At 29.2% G+C, this 24,420-nt stretch overlaps 1 protein-coding gene across 1 annotated transcript in view; it reads right to left on the bottom strand.

Annotated features, from left to right (window-relative positions):
* LOC119690043 (gamma-aminobutyric acid type B receptor subunit 1) overlaps window positions 1-24,420 on the bottom strand; it is a 113,181-nt gene that overhangs the window by 47,376 nt on the left and 41,385 nt on the right. The window contains exons 4-5 of the mRNA XM_038105025.1: window positions 21,737-21,886; window positions 7,855-7,997 (exon numbers count right to left, since the gene is read on the bottom strand). Coding sequence (XP_037960953.1) covers window positions 7,855-7,997; window positions 21,737-21,886 — 293 coding nt within the window. The remainder of the gene's footprint in view (window positions 1-7,854; window positions 7,998-21,736; window positions 21,887-24,420) is intronic.

Below are 24,420 nucleotides of genomic sequence, written 5' to 3' on the forward strand. Positions count from 1 at the left end.
TGGGTAAAATCATTTCAGCGTTTTTCTGTTTGCTTGATAATATAATACAATAGTTTTGAAAATAGCTGTATCTGGCAATACATTTTTTTATTGCTTGATAGTACAGTACAATCTGTATGATTACCACTTTTCTTTAACATTTGTCCTAAGAGGTTTAGAAGCATCGTTTAGATTTTGTATTGTTATAGACGAACAATACTTTTATCATTCACACTCTAATTTTCGTTTGAATAAGACAAATTTTTTAATTGTGGACTGAAAGTCTATTGCGCTTTTAATTTCCAGCTAAATATCTTATCATAGTGTTATTATTGTAAAATAATAAGGAGTTTCCGATTCTATACAACGCAGCTGTAATACGATCAGTTAAATTGATTTAACACTTCATTTTTATTTTATTTTCATAGTTTGATATATGTCAAATTAATTAATTATTGATGGTAATGTTTTTAAGCTAAAAAATATTACAAAACAAAGATAACACAATTTTGGAAAAAAATTTCTATATCTGTATTTTACGATATTACAATTAAACTACAAATGAAAGGAAATTTAACATTCAAAAAGAAAAAATCCCAGAGTTGTATAATAAAGTATCAATAATTTTAACCGAAAATTGAAAAAAAGATATGAATAAATAATATAAAAAAGCTTTATTAATAAGTTTATAACATTTTTTCACTTTTTTTAATTTTTTCATAATCGGACAATATTAAAAAGTTTTACGGACCTATTTTGTGCACTTGACAGATTTGTCAAATTCTTTAATAAAATTTTTGATTTTTATAAAGCAGAAAGCTTTTTGGTATTCTGGACACATCTTGACAAATTTCAAAGCTCAAGTACATAGTGCTTCTCACCACACTATGGTGTAAAGTGTTTTGTATAGAAAACTGTTCGTAATTGTTCGTAACTGTTTGTAAAAAATGCTTGTAAAGAGCACATATTTTAAGTTGCCAAAAACATTTTTCATGCATTCAAATCACAATAAAAAATATGCTTGTAAAGAGCGTATATTTTAATTAAGAATATTTGTCATGCATGCAAATAATAAAAATGCTTAAAAAGAGCATATTTTTATACTTGTCAAGAGCATTTGTAGTATTGATAACTAACAAGGAAAAGAGCTTTTCAGAATACCAAAACCTTTACAGCAGTCAATTTTGATAAGTGTCAATGTTTGGCAAGTTTATAAAGTGCACAGAATAGGTCCGTTAGTATAGTTCATTTCTTCATTTTCTCCATGCTTCTCTTGCTTCACCAAATGGTTATCATACCGTTTTGATAGAAATACAATAATGAGGATAAAAGTTTTGATTGAGGAATTTAAATCGAGTTTTGATTTGACGAAACTTTTACAAAACAAATAAACACATCATTTCTGCAGCTAAAAACACGCAATAAAGAGATTCTGGATCATCACATAGAATGATCGGAAAATAATATACCAAGTTTTGTATTGTATCTGAAAGCACCAAAAATGTTGAGCCGGCACGATTGCCACATAAGATGAACACTCGATTCATAGTCTTATGATGGACCATCGTCATCATCGAATAAAGAGAAATAAAATTACTGATATTCTGAAAATAACAAATAAATGCATTAATGATGTGTTGAGGGATCATTTGGAGTATAGGAAAATGTCATGAACAAAATTGGTGCCGCATTTACTAAAGCAGATCCAAATAAACTTGTGTTTTCACTTCCAAGCAGTGTTTGCAAATATTATAGAGAGATCTATTTCTGTACGAATTTTATAACTGTCCAAAATATTATTGTTTTTTATTTTAAATAATTTTTATTTAATTTTTTTTTATATCTTTATTTTTTGTTTTATTATATTTTTCAAATTGTATCCTTCTTACTAAAAAGTGACAATTTATATTCAAATCATGTGTTCTAACTAAAATGAAAAAACAGTTGCATTAACCAGAAATGTAATAACGTGGCATAATTTAGATTTGTTATCTCGAAAAGGAAAAAAAAATAATAGAACAATATAATCTGATAATTTTAAAAGGTTGACGTGATATTAATAAAAAAAATATTTAAAAAAAAAAAAATAAAATAAAAATAGCCATTAATTAATTAATTGCAAGAATAAAATTGGTTAAATTACTTTATTAGGTGCTTTTACATCTAAAGTATATACCATAAGAGTTCATCTGAAAGCAAGGAAAACATTCAATCAAATTTCAATGTAATTTAGACCTCGAAGCATTCTAGAATACATATATGTATTTATTACAAAATTAAGCTCTTTACTTAAGCATGTTGGATACAATATGTGTTTGTATAAATTTAGCCTATTCACAAAGACTTTGTACAAAAGTTTTCCAATTTTGTGTATTTCTAGCGACATATCTCAGTTCACCTATCTATTTATTTGTTTTATTGTTTATGGTTCTACATCAAGAATTGCGAGGTCCTTCTCTCAAGAATTGCGAAGTTAATGCCGCATGTGCTACGTTAGTTGTGCTTTTGCGTAATGTGTGTCCAATCCACACATATTTCCATTGTCGAATTTCTTTCTCGAGGGGCTCCTGCATAGTTGCACGTCATAGTCGCTCATTTGAGTTATAGAATAGACCGCGATATAATATTTTTCACGACATATACTTCTTAATATTAAGTAAAAAATATTTATTTATTTATCAGTTATAAAAAAGGCGTCACAATATTATTTTCAAAATCAAATGTTTTTTAATACTTTTTGTCTAACTTAATTAATACCAACTTGTAATAATTATTACGAGTTAATATTATTTATTTATTTATCGGTTAATAAATAGCCCTAACAATACTAGTTTTAAATTCATTTATTATGTTGGGGTTAGTTGAGTTAATGCACTTGAGCACTTTTACTCTCTATTAATTGCGTAGTTTCTTTATAACCCCTCTCTACGCCTTGACTGGATTATTGTTTATCACTTTGTCAGACTAAGCAATAATTGACCTCAGATCTGTATACCTCCCTGAGGTGCCAGTAACCATTCTGAGATTCATATACTCTTTAATTTTGAGTAAAAAAAAAAACGCCGAATACTTTTTGTCAAACTCAATAAATACCATAACATTAATTATAACGAGAGTGAATATTATTTATACTTTTTAATTTTGGGTACAAAAAATACTATAATATTAATTATTACGAGTGAGTATTATTTATCAGTTAATAAATAATCCTCACAATATTATTTTTCAGATCGCACATTCTTTAATTTTGGGTAAAAAAAAAAATAGCGCCGAATACTTTTTGCCCAACCCAAAAAAAAACTATAATATTAATTATTATGAGTGAACGTTTCTAAAGTTACTCAAATTGTAAATATTTTAATAAATTTTTTATGATAAAAATAAATTTTTTTTTATTATTTAATAAGCATTTTTATTCTTCACAGGAAACCTGAAAAATAAACAATTTCGGATTCTTTTTCAAACAACAATAAAGGCTATTGTTCAGCTGAAGCTCGTTACTTTAGTCGAGAAGAACGGAAAAGCGAACAAAGAGCAACCAGATATTTTCCAACATGCAACAAGTTTGTCCTTGAAAAGCGGTAAGAGTGGGGAAAACAGTTTCAATTTACTTTAACAGCTTTTAGCGCATTTTCTATTTAAATGCAAATTTTAGCATAATTACGCTTAAGCCACATGCAAACATAATTGTTCTAACAAACTAACAAACTAACAAGCAAATAACAAAAGCTAAACTACAGCACAATGAATGCAGCTGTACGAATATTTCTTTGCTCCCTACCCCCGCCGCAAATGCCATCCAAAAAAAGTGTAACGTTTGCAGTGTTTTCTATGCCAGACCGCATGACAAATGACGGCGTTAAACAAATTCTACATAACTAACATAACAAACAAGCATTGTTTCACATACGCGCTAATATATGTGTACACTAGCTGGGATGTGTACATACGAGCCTCCGAGTTAAACCACCAATCCCAACATAAGGCCAGTGCTCATAACGTATCAAAATGCCCACATTGTGCCACGTTGCATGAAACGTATTTGTTTACATTAACGTGGCGCCGAACAATGCATCCACAGTGAATATATTTTGTGGGCTATGCGCTTCAATGAGTAAGTGCTTTAATGCGAACGGCTACGGCATTTCCTTGAAAAAAAGCATTAAGAGTATGAATCCCTTTTTCTAAGCTGCAACCACCACAAGACCCACAACAACCACAACATTGCAATACAAATTACAGTTCTTTCAGTACATCAGTTGTACTGATCAGGTACCTGATGTTGTTGATTTAGTCATATTTACAAAGAAGAGTTTATAATATGAACTTTTCTTTTGAAATATCATTGATTACTTATCATTGATGTGTATAACATTTATACTATAAATCACTTGAGTTTTATGCAAACATATTCTGTTTATAATTTTTACACTTTCGCAGCTCTTCAGCTGTGATATAGCTATGGGCTACAGGATCCTCGTCCTTATTTACATTAGACTCGGATCATTTCTCATGATTTGATTTCAGCTATGTGACATCCCGCCAAGTAGTTGTCAATTCACCACAATGAGCTGTAATTTAATTCTTATAGCATTCATCTCCAGTTTTCAGGACCTTGGTCTCACTCAGTCTATATTTAATAACTCCACTCCAGCAGTCTAACCTTTTCCCTTCACTATTAATGCTCTAGCTTTGGCTTTGAGCCATATAGCTTAAATTTAATTTTAATTGTATGGCATAAATCTTTCCCCAAACACCGCACAATCTACCACGAAAAGCTGAAATTCATTTCTTCCAACATCTCTCATTAAAGCCCTGGTTGTCGTGACTGTGGTCACCAATTGTATATTTAATAAATCTATCCCTTTCAGCAGTCTTACTTTTTCACTTCACTCTAGCTTTGGCTCAAATAAGTTTACCTACAAAAACTTCAAGCTTAATCACTTCTACGTCTGGTACGTCTTGTCTGGTTAAAAGAATAGTACAACACTTTTATGATTTATGGTAAAGATAATCGCATACGGTATGCGTGTGCTCTGATATATGTGCTTTCTTTGATATCAGGATAATGGATAAGTTCAAATCAGAATATGATCGTATTCAAGGAGTAATATAAAATTTCATATCACGTTTTTAGTAAGGATGGTCCTTATATGGTCCATTTCTGTTAAGATACTAAAATTAATTCCATGTTTTAGTTAAAATTATCATATATGGTACGGCTATACGTATCGAGTATATGTAAAGGCTTTATTGACTTTATTTTAGTATGAATGTCAACATTAAATAATCTTGCTTCAGGACCTCTTTGAGTACTTAAAAACCTATCAAAAAATGAGTTATCGTAACGTATTCTAATATAATCTGAGTAATATTACGGCTACTCCAAACAAGTATCCGATCACAAAAATGCGTTTTTTAAAATACCATTATTATTGTTAGGGGATGTGGCACTGCCACCGTTTGGTCTATTGTGCTCTTAAAATACCATACTCATTTACAATTTTTATTCCACATATTATAGCTTTGGTCAAATGGTGCAAAACAGTTGTTTAAAATTGTATGTCGTATTGATTGGATCTTCAATAAAATTTGTACTTTGTGTACTCATCCTTCCCGTTTATTCTATTAATTATGGCAATTTCTTTTTGACAAATTTAGTATAAATAAGAAAAACAAAAAAAAACAGTTAGAATTACAATTCGTTTATTAATATAATTAAAAATACTGTCATCTTCATTCAGTGATAATTTACTTTGCTATTCCGCTTTATAGCAGTTGTCTAATGAACACTGACTCTCAGCTCCAAATTTGGTAGGGCCTGAGTTCAACCTTTGGTACTTGAAGTTTTAAAAAATTATTTACTAAAGAGGTTTTCGAACAGTAGTGAACTAGTTACAACAACAAAAATTATTTTTTTATATTAGATTAATTAATTGAATTTTTGGCTGACCATACAGCAGTTTCGAGTATTGCCAAATACCCATCATCAGTGGTCTTGAAAATAATTCTTGTATTTAATTATTCGTAAATAATTATTTTTGAGACTGCAAGTACCAAGAATCGAACTTGTGCCCTGCCAAATTTGAAGCTTAGTGTCAGCACTTCTTAACCAACTGGAGTTTTGTTAATTTTCTGTGAAAGTTTTATTAACAAATTCGTTTGCTGCGTTCATATTAGAACGAAATCATAAACCAGCTGTAGAATAATTGAATTAATTAATTATATTTTAATTATATATTCTGTTTATGAATAATTAAATATGAGAAATAATTCCAAGACCACTAATGATGAGTATTTGGCAATACTAGAAACAGCTCTAGGGTCAGCCAAAAATTCATTGAAATAATATATAATAAAATTTTATTGTTCTGATTCAAATTTTTTTTATTTTTTAACTTTAGCAGAGTTTCTGCAATCAGTGATCTGATCGACTAATAAACAAAACTCTAACAAGACAGTGAACTAAACATTTACCTATTTCACATTCTGTATCAATCTAAAATATAAGCGTTTAATAAAAGTATTAATTAAGTAAACTATTAAACTAAAGAAAAATGTGGTTGGCAATGGGAATATAATATAAGCAGTTATTGAAAATTTGGAGTCCTTTGCTTATGACTCTTAAATAATATTATATATAAGCTTATATTAAAAATATATATATTAAAAATGCCATTAGAACGTGACACTATTGGAATCCAATACATTGTAGATTTCTCATCTAACTAAAAAATAGTACTTTACAAATCACTCTTATCTACTTGATTTATACACATAAGCTAGAACATTGATCCGTACCATTTTAGCAAAGATCTAGATAATCATTTGCTGATACATAGCCATTATAAAATCAGAATTCCGAGTAACTAAAACTGACTCAAACATAACTTGCAAACTTTTCACTGACCGGTTAATTTAATACTTCAGTCTGACTGAGTTTCGTTAGCTTATTTCCAACACCTGCAATTGAAAGGTAAATTAGATGAAAATTGTGAGTCTTTTGGCTACTAATTTCAAGTAATTTTGAAATTATAAATTAAAATCATATTTTCGGGAACATACGCAATTGTCTGTTAAAGTAGTTTTTGAATTTGTGAATTTCAAATGCATATAACCGCTAACTTGAGTAAACTAACGTTTATTGCGTAATGAGTTATACTAAAAGAATTCCATAGAGGCTTTTAACTCGGCTCAATTATGATTTTGATGTATGGAATTCATTCATTTTTATATGTAATTGAATTTTACACTTCAATTCACATTTGTACTTGTGCACATGATTGCATATAGCAGTACGTTCCCACTGCCCTAATGAAAATATTTGTAACAAGATACAAAATTTATATGTACATAACATATGTAGGAACTCGTTAACCAAATTGATATAATAGCAGCAGCCACAGTGCCAGCAACATCCCCTGCCATTCGAACTGCATTCGTAACAACAGCAATTTGGGTTAATAAACTAAGAGCGTATATGAAAATCGAAAATTGAAATAAAACATTCGCATTTTGTAAATAAGTTCCAAGCACGCATGCAGAGATGCATTTACGCTTAGTTTAGTTAGATGCATGCATACTCGATACTCGTTCACACGATTTACTTAAATACATTAGTTGTGCTCATATAATGCAGAGTTTGTATCTATGGCCATACAAATTTCGGGTGTTAACAGCTCTTATGTTGTTAGACGCTTATGCATTTACACGCCCCAACACTTAAACGTGCAATGGAGCAGTGAAATGTTATGATTTCTTACAGGACTTAAGCAATTTTTGTGTAAAAAATGATTTACACAATTTCATATTTTTTGTTTTATAGTAATATTTTTCTATTTTTGTTTGTAGTTTCGGTGTATAAATATAACTCACCTTCTATGTTTATTCCATATATTAAAGACGATTAAAGCTAATGCTACCAAGATACCGCAACTTGATATTGTGCACATGCAGATGAATAATGGTAATGATACAGTACGGAGAACGCGACGAACAATTGTTCGATCCTGTGGCACCTAAAAGCAAAAAAGTTATTTATTTAATAATATTTTATATATAAAATATTTATGTTTCAACTTTATATATAACTTTATATGTATATAACTTTTAAGATAATTATTAAAAATATATGTTTAATTGGATTCAAGGATTCAAAGCTTTTACTGTGCATAAATTAAAATTCAAATAGCACACATCTTTATAGGCTTTGTCTATTAAAATCTACTACCTTAAAATATTTCCTCAACAACAAATATATTTTTTTATGATTTCAGTTTCAGTATCTGGGTATGAATTTAGATGCCAAACTGAGATGGGTGACACACGTCAAGAAAAAACTAACTGAGCTGAATATTAGATCCAAAAAACTGACTTGGCTTATTGGACGCCGATCCAATATATCAGCAAAACAAACTCATGATTTACAAACAAGACTTCAACTGTATGTGGCTCTATAGTGTTTAAATCTAGGGTTGCACAAAAAATCATATACTCGCTATGATACAAAGGTTCCAAAACAAAGCACTCAGGGAAGCAGTTAAAGTTTTGTGGCATACGCGAAATGCTAACCTTCATTGTGACCTTGAAATACAGGCAAAAAATATAGAACGGTGCCAATACACATTATGACAGGCTGAGTCCACACTTAAACAGCACTATTCCGGCGTAACTTTGCGATGTTACACACGGATGCTTAAATAACTTCAAACCAAAGGACTGTTTGAGACGTTTCAACCAGCAAGAAGATGACTAGCTTAGATCTATATGCTCACTTTAGTTAAGTAACACTTGTTATATTAAATGAAAAAACCCCTTATTAGTTTTGCTCTTTGTTTACATATAATAACAAAAAAAAATGGTTCCAGTTTAATGTTTGTGCATTGTCCCATTTTTATTATTAATCTACTCAAATCAGGCGAACTAATCGTTAACTATGATTCAAATGAAGATAAATCCTTAAAGTGCTACTCATTATATGATAAGATATTAAAAATTTGCAGTTCCAACTTACAATATGGGTTTAATATAAATGATATTACTAATATCATTTTAGAGAGGCAATAAAATTTGTATTTTCATCACACGGTTTTGTTGGTGCAAGGTATTGATATAAACAATATTTGTGTTTTTTTAGAATAAAAATATGTAGATTAACAATATAAATTTCATATCAACAACAATCCTATACAATCTGAGTAATCTGTTCAATTCTGTTAGATAAAGGTAAACAACTTTATGGCAACAGAGGACAAAACCATATTGTTAATATTTCTTTAATAGTTACTCATTGTCCTGTCAAATTTAAAAATATTATTATAAGCTTCTTCGTAACGTAATTTAAAAATAAAAATAAATTTTTTTTTTCTAGATTTACTAGAATATTTATTTACTAAAAACTATTCTTTTGAATTTCTATATTAAAATATATAAATAGTACCAGTATCAAAATGAAATTTATAAGTGTTAAATAATGAACATAAGAAGAATTATAAGTATCTATATAATATATATTAACTTATAATTCTTCTTAGTTTATTATTTTACTTTATTCTGAGTATGTATATCTGGTTTTTAGAATGGATTTGGTAATACTCTCTTATAATAAGCTGCATATTAACTTATGAATATTAGGGGTACTCATCTAATCATATAAATTTATCAAATGTATAATTTTATACGTTTACGTACACACTTATATGAACGCACTTAGTGAAATATTTGTGTAAATTTATCAATCTGCTATATAATAGCACTATTTATATTAGCAATAATTATGACAACACAAAATGAAATGCTCAGCAATGCAATTTTTTGGCCAATATCGTTGGAATTTTATATATTAGTGCAAATATTTTTGTCAGTTGTGTTGCTATAAATAAATTATAAAATAAAATATAGAAATTGAACGAAAACTCTAAACTAAAATGTATTTACAAAGATATTTTTGTAAATCACTTACTTGTATTGGAATACAACTCTGTATTGGCAACAGATAAATTTATACGACATACATTTATTCGGTAAAATTTTCGTGTAAATTTATTAAGTTTGAGTAAACTATTTTTCATCAAAATTTAGCACTTAATTTACCAAGTAGATGAATTTATACGTTTATAAGGTTTATAAGGCATTAAACAGTTTAAATCAGTACCCCTAATGTTTTAAGAAGTATTTAAAAAAAATTAATTTATCAGGTGTCCGTTCTACATGTTACTCATATGCAGCACAATACTATTAAATAAATTTTTCAAAAAAAAACATATTACATATTGTGTTTTAATAGAATTTAGTATCATTACTAACGTTATTGTTCGCGAACGTTATTGTTCGCAGAAGTATTTTTATTAAATAAATTAATTTTACATCATCTATATGTTAAAATCACAAATTTAAGATTTTCAATGTTCCGATGATTCCAACAAAGCGATGAGGAAGATCACCCGCTTTAATTTTTAAGAATCTACAGAAAAAATTGCACACCAGATAGATCTATGAAAATAAAATATTGAGTGTAATACATCATTGGTTTTATCAAATAGTCACGACTCATTTCTCAAATGCTACAAAGCATATGATTACCATCGGTTGTTAGGAAGACATGTAACCGACGCAGTTTTCAATGTTCACAGATATGATGAAAAAAGTCAAATAATGCCTGGGAATAAAAACTGCTTATCCGTATAAATTGATAGAAAAATGACATATATGCAAAACTGGCTTGTTCTAAGTAATCTGCAAATGCTGCCTACTAATAACAAAATAAACCGTCTAGACCTCGTATGTGGTTTCTCTAACTTAGCATTTTCACAACCACAGCATTGCGTTTTTACAGAAGCAAGAGGCACACATTCAGTTTGTTCATGGTCCATATACGAAAACGTGAAATTGATGATAGATGAAGTAAATATAGAAGCACGTACTGCATGTACTATATAGCCGATAAATGCCTATAAAGATTGCCTACATCGCATGATTCTGCATACTAAACGCACATATTGTTTTTTTAAGAAGTTGCGCCAAATATCGGGGAACTGAAAACATCAATCAAAAAGTTTTGGAGATCTTTGACGACGAAACAGTTACATATAAACAATGCGTTTATCAAGACAGAGCCATATTAAAAACTTTGAGATCTCCAGTAATAGTTTGACATCTCTATATATGCAATTCTTAACGGGAGTTTGAGACAAATTGCTGTTGCATTTCCTTTATCGTTGCAAAACATGCAGAGTTTTTGAAGAATACCATAAACAACTCAGTAGAAAGCGTATGCATTATTCTTCTTCTTTTCTGATTCTAAACTCTGTGCAAGACATTCAGTAGTATAATGATCAGGCAACAATTTATCCGTTTGCAATATACTACCATGATGAAAATATATAACTACATGTAAAACTTTTGTCTGCATATCTGTCCATGTATTTGAAAAATATGCGACCAAATTATTATGAAAAATTAATTATTTTTCCGATGAATCAAGTTCACAATATAAAAATAAACAAAATTTTATTAATTTAACTCTACACAAAGCTCACTTTGATTTAGGGGCAGAATGATGCTTTTTCCAAGTTCACACGGTAGAAGATCATGCGACGACTTAGCTGGAGCCTTAAAGAGGTATGCTGCAAGAGTAAGTGTTTAACGAATACTTAATCCAATCTAAACACCGGAGTTACTTAACTGGGCTAAACAAAGTTACCCATATATTGTGTGCCATTTCTCAACATTAGAGCGTTACAAACCTGAAGGAAATAAGCAAAATCAGTTAAGGGCATATTAAAATACCACTGCTTCATTCCTTACGGCAGAAATTTTTCCAATTACAATAGAAAAACACTTCACCAAAAAAGGTAGGTTTAATTATGTGCTGCAGCTTTTTAATTTCCTGATCCATCAATATAAGAAAAAAGGTCACAAGGCGTTTCGTAATTAACCTTTTTGAAAGTAGTACATCGCGTTTCTTAAAAAACATTAGACAACTTAAAAATTCAGATGTCTCCAAATTAATTTATTTAAAAAAAATGCAATTTATAAGTGTTAACGTCTCAAAAAGTTTCATTTTTATGTAGAATTTAGTGATAAATTCAATTCAGAAATAAAAAGTAAAAATTTTTGTGTCTCCTTTTGTGGAAAATTGATTTAGAATTAGAATCTGTCAGAATCGGAGTTAAATAAGAACACGTTATCTTCCCTTTGTGTATCAAGCGTAATTAACTCTTCATTTCTTTATTAATAATTCATACATTATTCTGGTTTAAGATCACCATAATTGATCATGAATATGCGTTCTCTTACAAAGATGTACTAAGTAATTATAATAATAATAATATAATAATTATAATTATTAATTTATAATAAAAATAGGTAATAAAAAGAAGTGACAATGGTATTATGTATGGTGCGTATGAGTGACGCGTAGGACGCCTGATAAATTAGTTTAAAAAATTAATTTATATAAAGAACTATATAAAAAACTAAAGTTTATAAACTTCTTAAAACAATACCACATAGAAAATGTTTATTTTTTAAGTAGAAATTATTGGCTAATATGAATTAAAAATAAATTATGTTCCCCTTTTTTATTGTTTAGTGAAAAATCGTTTGTATCTGTTTGGTACGAGGTTAAGAGGGATTAATTTTTTAAAAGTACTTCTAAAGACAATATCGTCCTGAAATTTTTGAGTTTTATGCACAATTTTATTACAAATTGAAATTAAAAATAATATTTAAGAATAATTTTTGAAATTTCATTCATCGTAATTATAGTACACATGTGTTTGATGTATTTTACGAGGGAAAAAATTTTTAAAAAATTTAAAAAAATAATCCCATCCTGAATATTTTTATTTTCTAGTAAAATTTAACACTAAATTTAAATAAAATATAAAAAGTTCAAATTCTCGGGATACATTTGAAAAATTTTTCTTTTGAAATTTAACAGTTAATATTAATACTTCAATATAGCCAGGACAATTTTAATTATTTAAACTATTGCTTAACTAATTGCTTAATTGAACTTTAAAATTAATTATTTTTAAAACAACAAATTTCAAGTTTCTATTATTTATGGTCGTTAAAAAATGTATCTACAAAAATTTCAAAATTTTTTCTTGAGATACGGGTCTTCGCAATTTATGAAAGAAGCTCATCAAAAAATTTCAGCCAAATCAGAGGTGATGAGGTCATTTTTTGCCAACATCCGTTCGATTTCTAAAAGTTTGACTCATACATAGTTACCGTGTCTTCAATTAATGGTGAAACTTGTACAAATATTTTAAGCACCGTAACGCCAATTTTTTTATGCCTTTTTTCAACTTTTTCGATTTTTTATGCAATGGGAATCCCGCAGAAATAGTAAAAAAAATTGCTTGTTTTAAGTGATGTTAAAGGCTTTTTAAATACCAACGTTTTGAATGGCTAAACTATAAACATCGAATAAAAATTTCTAAAGTTATGCGCCATTTCCCAAACTCGCCCAAAATATAATAGCGATTTCAATTAAGAAGTCAAACCAATACAGAAAAATAATTTTTTGAAAATTATTTTGTAAAATTTAGAGAGCAAATCAAAAGAAAGATTCTGAATTCCAATACAACATTCTCTAGCTAGATTCAGAGTACTGTTTACTTTATCATTCTGGTATGTGTAACTAACTTTTCCTTGATGTGACTGTGGTTCTTGTTCTGGTTGAGTAATCGTTCTTCCAAAACCTTTTCTGTACGAGTTTGTGATGGTTAATGCGATGATTGGTTAGTTCTTGGTGTTCCTTCAATCATCTTAACTTGTATTATAGTGGTTTATATATGATTATATCGTTCTCTGGTCTTTGTTGCGGTGAAAGATCTGAATACCAATTCCATTGCTGATTCTCCAGATTGCATTTTCGAAGAGTCTTTTATATCCAAGAAATGTAATTAATATACGCTCTTGTTTTGTTATTGTAATTAGATGTCAATTTTGTTAACTATTTTACTATATTATATTTTGTTGTTGTATTAATATTTTAATTTTGGTTATTGTTAAAGATTAAGTGGTGGTTGTTAGTAATTGTTCAATTATTATTATTTTATTAATGTAGGATAGAATTCTGTATTACAGTAATAAGAATATACTGCAAAATTCTTTTTAAAAATTAGATTTAATTGTATGATGATATAATGAAATACTTCTCACATAAGTTTGAACAACTTTTAAAAATTAATATTAAAACATTCAATCTATACTAATATTGCAATAGATATTTATACATGTTAAATAATGAACAATAGAAGAATTATATGTAACTTTATATTTATTTAAAAAAAATAATTTATAATTCTTTTGTTTATTATTTGACATTTATAAATATTAAGTTTAATGCTAGTAGTATTAAAAACTTTAATATAATATTTAAAATAAATTTGTTTTTGCTGAATTATGTAGTAGTGTGGAAAAGCAACAATTTCTTGACTTATTGTTCAGGTGAACTGCGAGTCTATACAGTATTGTATGTGGTATTAGCAGACGATTAGACTGGGAACTTACTAAGTAGTGTGTACTTAAGTTTAAACTGAATTTTTTTATAGATTTCTGTAATTATGATTTGTAAAACCGTCTATCGTCAAGCGATTATTCCATGAATATTCACTTAATTGGATAGCGAAGTTTCTTCGTTAAGAGAGTTATAAACATAAATATTACTGAATAAAATTTTATAATTTAATCTGTTTATAAGAGTTTGAACAAATTCTCTATTTAGCTTTAAGATATAATATATCAGGAGAGCACAAATGCAAAAGTGAATACTGATAGATAAATGTTGCAAATTGCTCGTAGCAGAAATTTAATACAAAAATATTGAAAAGTTCAATCAACGCTGTAAAAACCACTTTAATGATTGTTGGCGAAATATCTCGGTGCACTGCAGCTCTAATTGCTGAACTATTTGTACAATATAAATGGACACCAGAGATTTGAATTACTTTAACCCGAAGTTTTACCAGATTTTAGTTTTTTTATCTATACATTGCGAACTAGAAAACAAAGCAATTCACTGTCTGGCAATATTTTTATTTCCTCTTTTTTTGTGTTTTTTATATCATTTTTTGTCTCGTGAAATGATTTTTTATTTTATTGCGCTTTGTTTTCTATTATTTTTTTATTTTATTTGGAAACTTATTTTATTTTTTTGTTATTTAGATGATATTAAAAGTTCACTTTTTACTCTCTGCTGCAGTGATTCGGTTTGAAATGGTCTTTAAATTGATTTTATGTTAATGTAAAAACTCTTTAATAGCTTCTACAATGATGGTTTCAATGTAAGAAAATAAGTTTTATTATGTCAACTTTCTCACAAATTTCTCTTATATTTTTAAATATTGTAATTATGAATCGCTAAAGTATACAAAAACGATATAAATTCTACCATATATACATGATATGTTGTGTATGTATGAGAGACTATCTAAAGGAATTTTACTTTTGTAAATTAATACAAAAATTCTTATTTAAAATATTATCTCAAAGATATTTTTAAATCAACAAATATATCATTTTATATAGACATCGATAAATCACTGGTTAAAAATGTATTTACTGGTATAGTAACTGTGTTGTAATTGTAGTTATGTTATAGTAAGACTGCTATGTAAACTTATTTCCTTACAATATTAGTTGCATTTTAACACTAATTTTATGATTTTTAAAGCTGTAATAATTTCTATTAGAAACAAAGGATGCAAAATATTGATTAATTGGTCTTTACTATTAGCTATTCTGGTCCAGGCTTGTATTTAGGTAACATTTATGAGTCTGACTAGATGAGTGTTAATATAGTCAGTACGGCATATAGTCAGTCATATTGTTATGATATGTTATACACTCACAAAAATATGATGTAATTACACACAAGTTAATTTGACCTGGTAATTTTAATAGAAAAATTTTAGCTCATATGGTAAAGAAGATATGAAAACCCAAAATGTGGTATGGTAAAACCAACCTGATGAGTCGAGTAAGAATATTTTGACCTGAGATTTAGTTAAAATCTGATAAAATCAACCAAATGATTTTTCTGAGTGTACGTTTTTGTATATTGTGTTAATTATGTTAGTAAAATTTAGAGATTTGAAAGCATAAAATAAACAGCATTAAGTGTGGTTGAAACAAATTGACATCACTTTTAAAGTATTTCAAATTTTACTATATATTCAAAAAAACTATCCTCAGGAATCGAACTTGTGCCCTGCCAAATTTGAAGGTCAGAGTCAGCGTTCATTACCCAACTAAATCAAAGCCATACTTGACATTTATTGACGAAGTCATAAACGAGCTGTAAAATAATTGAATTAATTAATTATATTTTATTTTGTATTCTGTATGTAGAGGCATTATTTGTTGCATGCCTTTATTTTGGAACATATTTCCAGTGAACATTCACAATAGACTGATTTTTGAATTTGGCTGCACTGAAACTTAAGACTTTAAATTGTTTGCGAGTATAACATAACTCTGAAGATTTTAAGAGCATTATTGTTGCTTTATATGCTTACTTTCCTAAGTTGTGAATATTTTTTTGCTACTCTGAAAGAAAAATATATGGCTAATTTTATATTTGGTTTTAAATTCTATTTTGCTGTTCTAATTACTTACTTACTGTCTAATTGCCATATAATATCTTTGGCATATGTAGACATATGTAAAAACTTTCAGTTATTATAGTTTTGTTTATAAGTTCATTTCCTTATTTAAAATGATACTTCAGAAAAGATAGCTTTTTATTAACTTGTTTATAAGATTGAAATTAATGCAGGCTGTTTTAGTAAAAAAAATTATAGAAATTAATTTATATTTAACTATCGGTTGGTTTGTATTAGATATTGAATGTATTCAATCATACGAGCTCCTCTTATCTGGTGAATACCAGATATAGTTGATCTCTTATACATCAATCGTCCAGCACATAAAATTAACACTGAGTCAGAAAATACACATGTACATAATCACTTCAGAAACGTAAATAATATTTTCATTAAATTAAGTAATATATATATACAAGTTTTAATATATTGAAAGAACTACAATTAATTAATGCTACATTCATTTTAATAGAATACTAAACATGAATAATCGTAGAGAATAATGCAAGTTCTGTGTTTTTAAAATATTATAATAAAATTATCAGAACATTGCAGTTTGTTTGATAGGTCATAATAAACTAATATATTAGATAAAGATACTCTTTCAATAAAAAGCGACAAGAAATATTGCATTAAGATTATTCCGAAATCACTGGAAACGCCATCGGTTTCTTTATGACTGTAGATTACTAATGGGTGCATTCACTGACAATATCGCTTGACCCAAATATGTTTTTAATATTGATCTTACGAACAATAGCTTACTTCCAGTTGGTGCTAAAGATGATGACGTCATGAAACCTTTTTTATGCTTTTGTTTCGTCTTCTCAAAACTCAATCCAAAACTTCTTGAGTCTGACGTTGTAAGAAACTTGAATTACAGCTCACCACCTCTTTGTAATTTGTAATGTTTTCTACTTCCTCACAAAGTGTGGAATATTTTAGTGAAATATTAGAATGGGATTCAGTTAGAATGTTGAGTATCTGTTTATGTTTGAATGTTTGAGTATCTGTAGCATAAGATATATCATAATGAGAATAATATATAAAATACTGTTCACACTAATAGTAGTGCAGTAAACTTAACTGAATTATGTGAGTCAATGGCAAGATAAAGTAAATATCAAGATGATTGTTGGTGAAAAGCAGTTTTATTAATTCATTGAAAGCTACTAGTAGTAATCAACTACTTTAGAAAGATAAGTTCTGTAACGTAATTCTGGTACAGAACTCTGTTATTGAATATTTATGAGTGCAAATTAGTAAAAGGTTGGCAATTGAAAGAATAAGGATTATTATATTTTTATCAAATATTTTTTTTGCTATTAATATTATTTCAATCAATATGTGTATATCTTTCATATCAAAATTTGCTGTTCAAATCTACCTATTTTAACGATATTTACTGCAAATACTTTCCTTTTAAGTGTTTGTTTCACTCTTGTGTTTTTAGTGGAGCGTACATCAGAAAGCATTTACATTAATTCAAGAATTCTTTTAAGAAACTCTTTAAAAATTTGCCAGTTCTTTGTGCTCAAAAGCAGAATCTAAATTATTCTAATGGTCAAAATGTATTGGAGCATCAACGTTTCTATTTTGAAATTATTCAAATTGCACTTTTGTGAGTCGTTTGGGCTTTTGGTATGCTATGGCAAACGATAAAATTGCACTAAACGTTATATTTATCCTGAGTTATTCTTAATTTTTTTTTATTTATTTTTTTTTGTAGATCTGGGTTGGTATTTTTTGTGCTTACTTAAGTCAACTTGTTTCAGTTTTAACTTAAATAGGAAATGAACACACACAAATAAACGCAAGAGTGCATTTCCCTATATGCGAGCAATAAAAACAAATACCACATGCATGCCACAGTGTCGATTGCCTAGTTCCCAGTCCCAAGTCCAATTGCTTTTACGAGTACTACTGACATATGCTCTGCCATATCACCAAGTATTTGCCTTTGATACAGTGAACCACTTGAAATAAATCATCGATTTCAACAGCTGTTGAAATAGTAACGGAAGCAGCCAACACATAAATGCACATACATCCCAGAAGTGGAAGAGACATACTTACACATAAACATTTCGTTTTATTTGATGTTCTTTCATTTTTCTTTCCTTTACAACATTCAAAGACCAAAGTGCACTGTACTCCTATGTATTCCAGTTTAAAACCGTGCCTCATCCAAGCTCTTGGTCTGGTATAAGTAAAAGTTCCCTTTGGATTTACGCTTTCATTTTGCCGTCTTATTTCATAAGTACAGTACTTAATTCTTTCATGTTGTGCAATTTTTTACCTTACCCTACCGTGGTATTTGTGTCCATATTTTCTTGGTAAATATGAGACTGTAGAAATCGAAGCGATACCTTTACTAAGCGTGAATTGGTTTCTACTTCAACACTGCACTGTAGATTTTCCTTTTGACAGGTAAAAAAATATTGATTACTAGTCGATAGTAGGGATAAGTGAGTTACTCGCTAAACGGATTTATTTTAAATTGATTTAAAATCACATTAAATGATATCTTCAAGTGTACTTATTCTAGGACGTCCGAGAATTTCTTGTAGTTGCGAAAGTTTATGTGTCGATGGTGTTGCTCTTATGGTTTTTTTTTCGTGAAGCGTTCGTACGGCATTAATATTTGTTGATATTGCTCGAATTAAAAGTTTCTTTCACTTAGTCTATTACAGTTAAGTTCCTAATACAATATCTCTTAACATGTAGACATTATTTGCACTTTTTATTTAATATACTAAATTAGAGCTTTTACAAGCTATTTTTCTACACATAAAACTTAATTATAGTTTTAGGTAATAGTCATTTTTACTATACTGTTCGAGCCTTCTATACTGTTAAATTTTATTTAACACTTAAAAGATACAATGTTATGGAAAAGAATAAATTTTTACGAATTCTCTCTTCGAATGTTCGATATAGTCGCTCCTCAACTAAACAGTGGCTTTTGAACAAATCGCATGGTAAATCCAAACCTGCTGAATCTTCATCCATTTACGAATAAATGCTATCATTCTGAGTATATCAACAGAGTAGTCTTATTTAGTGCTAACTTTGGTCTACACAGTGTTCATTTACAAGAGTACAAAGTTGAACGCTTTTAAATCTGTTGACTGTGGAGACGATTGTGCTACTAAGTGATCGAAATTGCAGGTAATCAATGTCTTATTATCTTTGCAGGTGGGAACTCGATTTGAGGGATACCGGACAATATGTTAAATTATTTACTATTAACCTTTATGGCTTTATAGCACTATTTTAAATTTCTCCGCAGTAGACATTACAAAGCACCACATTTGTTTAGGATTTAAAATATATCTATGACGTAGTACACATTTTAAGTTTACTGATAGTATATGGCCTGGTTCAAAGCCATATGATATTTTGAGTACTAATATGGTCAACTATCGTTTGAAATCGCTCAAAGAAGCAAATACGTTTGAAGTAAAATTAATTGATTGCAAAGTGCATAGTATTAACTTTTGACTGAAAAAAATTTCGTAATATACTTGTCAAAAGTTTAGTTTTAACTTGAGGTCCTCAATAAATCCACTAATTAATTTCGAATCATCTCCATTAATTTTAAGTAACTTATTTTTACCACACTTTAAATTCAGTTCTTCCTTCATGGAATGGTAGTAGAAAATTTGTAATTAAAAAAAGTTACAACACTATATTTATCGTGGATATTTTACAGACTGTGTTCAGACTAATCGTACCGTTTGAGTTAGGAGTTGAGTGAGTGAGTTGGCAGCCATTGGAGGACAAACAAAGTCTTAGCTTATATCGTAAATAAGTCCACTATTGCCAAAAGAAGAACAGGCCTTTTTAAGGATTTGATCAGCTTAAATAAAACTATATTAGACAGTCGAATAAATAATTTGATATCACTGATTGAATAATATTTAAAGTATATAGAAGTTTGCAGAATCGTTACTAAATTTTATAGGATTTACGCTTTTAAGAACTTAAGGAGTATCAAAAAAAGTACTTTACCTTTGACCTTCAATAACTAAAGTTTAACAATAAGGAGCATTAAGATCAAATTCGTATTTTCTGAATTTTTTAAAGGTCCAGAGACTTTTCAGCTGTATTTGCTATTTAATTAAAATGGGAAATTAAAATAATATAGTAATTAACAGATACTCAACATGCTAAAATCAAAAATGAATCAATTTGGGAATGAGATGGTTAAGTAATTGTGATTTGAACACGTTTGAATTAATTCCTAGCTCACAACCTTTACTTATTTTATACAGAGTTATTAGCTTTTTATAGTGATGACCTGTCACGATAAATGCTATGATTAGAATATTAAAGAATTCTGCCGGCATTTATTAAAGCTATAATTTTTGGGACCTTTATAACACCTCTGCTGTACTTAGGAGCATATCACCCAGTTGTAAAATGCAATTCCATATTGATTGAAAGTAATGAACACAATTATTCTTACTCACCCTAGCCACTACGATACTTTTATTAAAGGAGACAAACTTAATTGAGCAGGACAGCCAAAACTGGTGTCCGTGGTACAAGATTCATACCTAATTATGAATTACTCAAATATGAATTATGAAAGTAATTAAAATTCACGTATCACTATTTATACTTAAGATTGTAATGGAGTATACCTACTAGAATTTTGTCGCCTATTAGAGCAAGCATTTCTTTTTTTGACCCCTTTCTTTTGGTGGTTCTTCCTTTATGCAGAAGAATTTGAAAATTGTAAATATTGTATTTTTCTAGCCAATATTTAACATACACTGGTTGTATCATCTGTTTAGCTATCTGGACTGATTGATAAACAAAAAAAGTAAAACTGATATTGGGTTGAACTTCTTCTTAATATTACTTTCGTTCACCGATTTCAAGGAATTTAATTTGGTATAATTAAAGTCTGTTAGGTTAATAGGTCTCTACAATCAGTTCTGCCTACCTACTTTTGTTCTTTGTAACGCTAGCGTGTAAAATTAAGCATTTTTAAATAATATTTTATTTATTATTTTTATTTTGAAACGGGCTAATTGGTCAATTGCTCAAAAACAACCATTAATAAACAATAAATAAAAATAAATAATATTAAAAGATATATAAATAATATCTTTTAATTTTTAACCTACCTTCCCTCCTATCCATTGTTCCATATTCAACCACGTCAAATTATCCAGCTGAGTGTCATAATAACCGAGTTTTTCATATTTTCCATTAACCATTTGTTCGATTTGTGTTAAGGCGATACGATCGCCTTGTGAACTGAAAGCAACAACACCCTGAAAAATAAGAATTTTTATTAAAATATATTTCAGATATTTAACTAATAAGCTTTGGAAACTTTAATTGTATTTTACAAAAGTCATATATTAGCATATGTTAATTGGCAGCGACATAGATCCTTGCCGGATTTAACCGTCTTCTTAGACAATCAATATGTTATATATATGTATATACAGTAATTTCTTCTATAACGCGGTACCCTTACAACGCGTTTTCATGTTACGTGATTTCAATCCTCCGTATAACACGAAGATTTGTACAGTTCATAATTAGCTTTGCGTACCTTTGCACGTGTGTATACGGGGTAAACGGGAATACTTCCTATAACACGGAACCAATCTACCGCGTTATTTGGGGGGATTACTGTGTATAACACTCGGCACTCTCAATACAGGTTATAACAAGATTTATTATTACATTTAATTGCGCTTTTAAGTCAAAGAAAGAGTGGAAACATAAGCTACAGCTTAGTTTTAAATTTTTGACTTCACCAAAGCTGTAGTATTGCACTTTGCACTTTCTTCCAGTAAATAACTAACCATTAAAATATAATGCGAAAACCACACCATTTAATATCCTCGCTTATACGAAATTAATGACCAACTTATTCGACCCAAAAAAAAAAATAAATAAATAAATAAAAACCCTAAAAGAACGACTAAGGACTTAAATAAAAATATATACAAGGCTCTTTAAGCACATTTACATAGAAGCACAAAACATCAGCAACATCCGCAACAGCAGCAGATGCTGCATGTGGTGAAATGTGTTTGTTGCACAGTAGGAGACAACAGTACTCCGTCTCGGTCTCGGTCTCTGTGCTCGATCTATATAGTACTACTGGACTAACTTTTAGTATAGGTAACGAAAGTTCACACTTTGTGGAAAAATGTAGGAGAAAAATTAGAAATAATGAGCATACATACACAGTGAAAAAATTTAATAAATTAACATTCAACCTGTCGTAGTATAAAATAGAACAAAAACAAAAAAAGAAAACTGAGCAAACACGGTACTGTATAGAGGCAACTGCTACTTCCATTGAAACTATATTTCATGGGGGTGCATCCTCTATTCTCTGTTTATGCGGTTGAGTGGATTTTTAGTGCAACAAAAATTAAACTTGTGTGCTAACGAATGTACACAAGCCAACCATATATTTAACATACAAACGAAGTGTACGCGGATAACGCACATACACAAGCAATGCTGCATTCACATAGATACACAGAAGAGGAATTTCCCTTAAACAGCTTCATAAACACACAAGTGGGGAACAAAGAAAAATTTATTCCTTGCGCATTGTGCTTTTGTTTTGAGGAACACGCGGGCTTCGCTGCAGCCGTTAACGGGTAATGGAGCTGCTGCTGCTGCTGCAATTGTTGGTTTGGTTTTTGGTTTGCCGGATTCTGCATCCCGTGCACAGTATAACAGTATGCTTCTTGAGAAATTTTGTCGTACCGTAATGGTAGCAATTGTTGATAGTTGGCGTTGTGTTAAGTTTTCTACATAAGAGGCGCGTATTAGCTTATTCTTCAATTTTACTACCAATAATTTATGGATGCAGCTCATGGTTTTCCATAATATACTAGCAAGTAGGTATATTAGGATATAAAGCTAAAACTTGACAGGTTTCAAAAACGAATAGTTTAAGATTTTGATGTGAACTACAACTAAAGCTAACGAATATCACATATTTTGAGGCTGTGTAAAAATTTATATAATTATCTTAGGGTTAAACTTACTCAAAATGAATGAATTTGCTTGACAAACTGAATTAAACGCACAAATTTATAACACTACGCTTAGCCCAAATGTATTCCTAAACTCGATTTCGACTTCTCTGGCACATTGATTTGGGAACAGATATCAGTTGTGAACTTTTTTTTGCTAACTACAGGAACATCGCAGCCCAATAGTAAGGTGAATAAGCAAACCAGTACTTAAGGAAGATAACTGAGGCATTATGTTAAAAGTTGTTGAACTCCTCATGTGCAGAATTATTGAATACTGAGTGAGAGGTGGGTTTGATAAAGGGTTATTGATGTTTAGGAAACCATGCTAGGAGATTGATTTTTTCCCTCAATGATTACTGCTGCAGCTGTAATTTATAAGTAAAAATAGTTTCACATATGCATGCTCTGTCATTGTCTAGCGCATATGTTAGAAGATCTTCCTTGATTTTATTTTGTTGCAAGATGTTTGATCTTTCTAGATTTTATTTTGTTGCAAGATGTTTTCTTGAAAAACATTAAGGATTACATTTAACATTCATGGTATTAAATTTTTTGGAGTTGTATAATGTTGAACAATCGAACAATCGAGCTTTAAGTGAATCTCAACAGATTTATCGTAATAAACAAATCTATCCTATCAGATCATAAAGAAAACATTTCATTTAAAATAGAAGACATAACATAGTCTGATAAGGTGTATTTATATCTAACACAATCAGTATAAATATAGATTGTAAATACAATCACAGTTGAAAATTACACCTATTTTGATAAGAAAAAAAAAACGAAGATCA

Source organism: Teleopsis dalmanni, chromosome X (genome assembly GCF_002237135.1).
Source record: "Teleopsis dalmanni isolate 2A chromosome X, ASM223713v2, whole genome shotgun sequence".
NCBI lineage: Eukaryota > Metazoa > Arthropoda > Insecta > Diptera > Diopsidae > Teleopsis > Teleopsis dalmanni.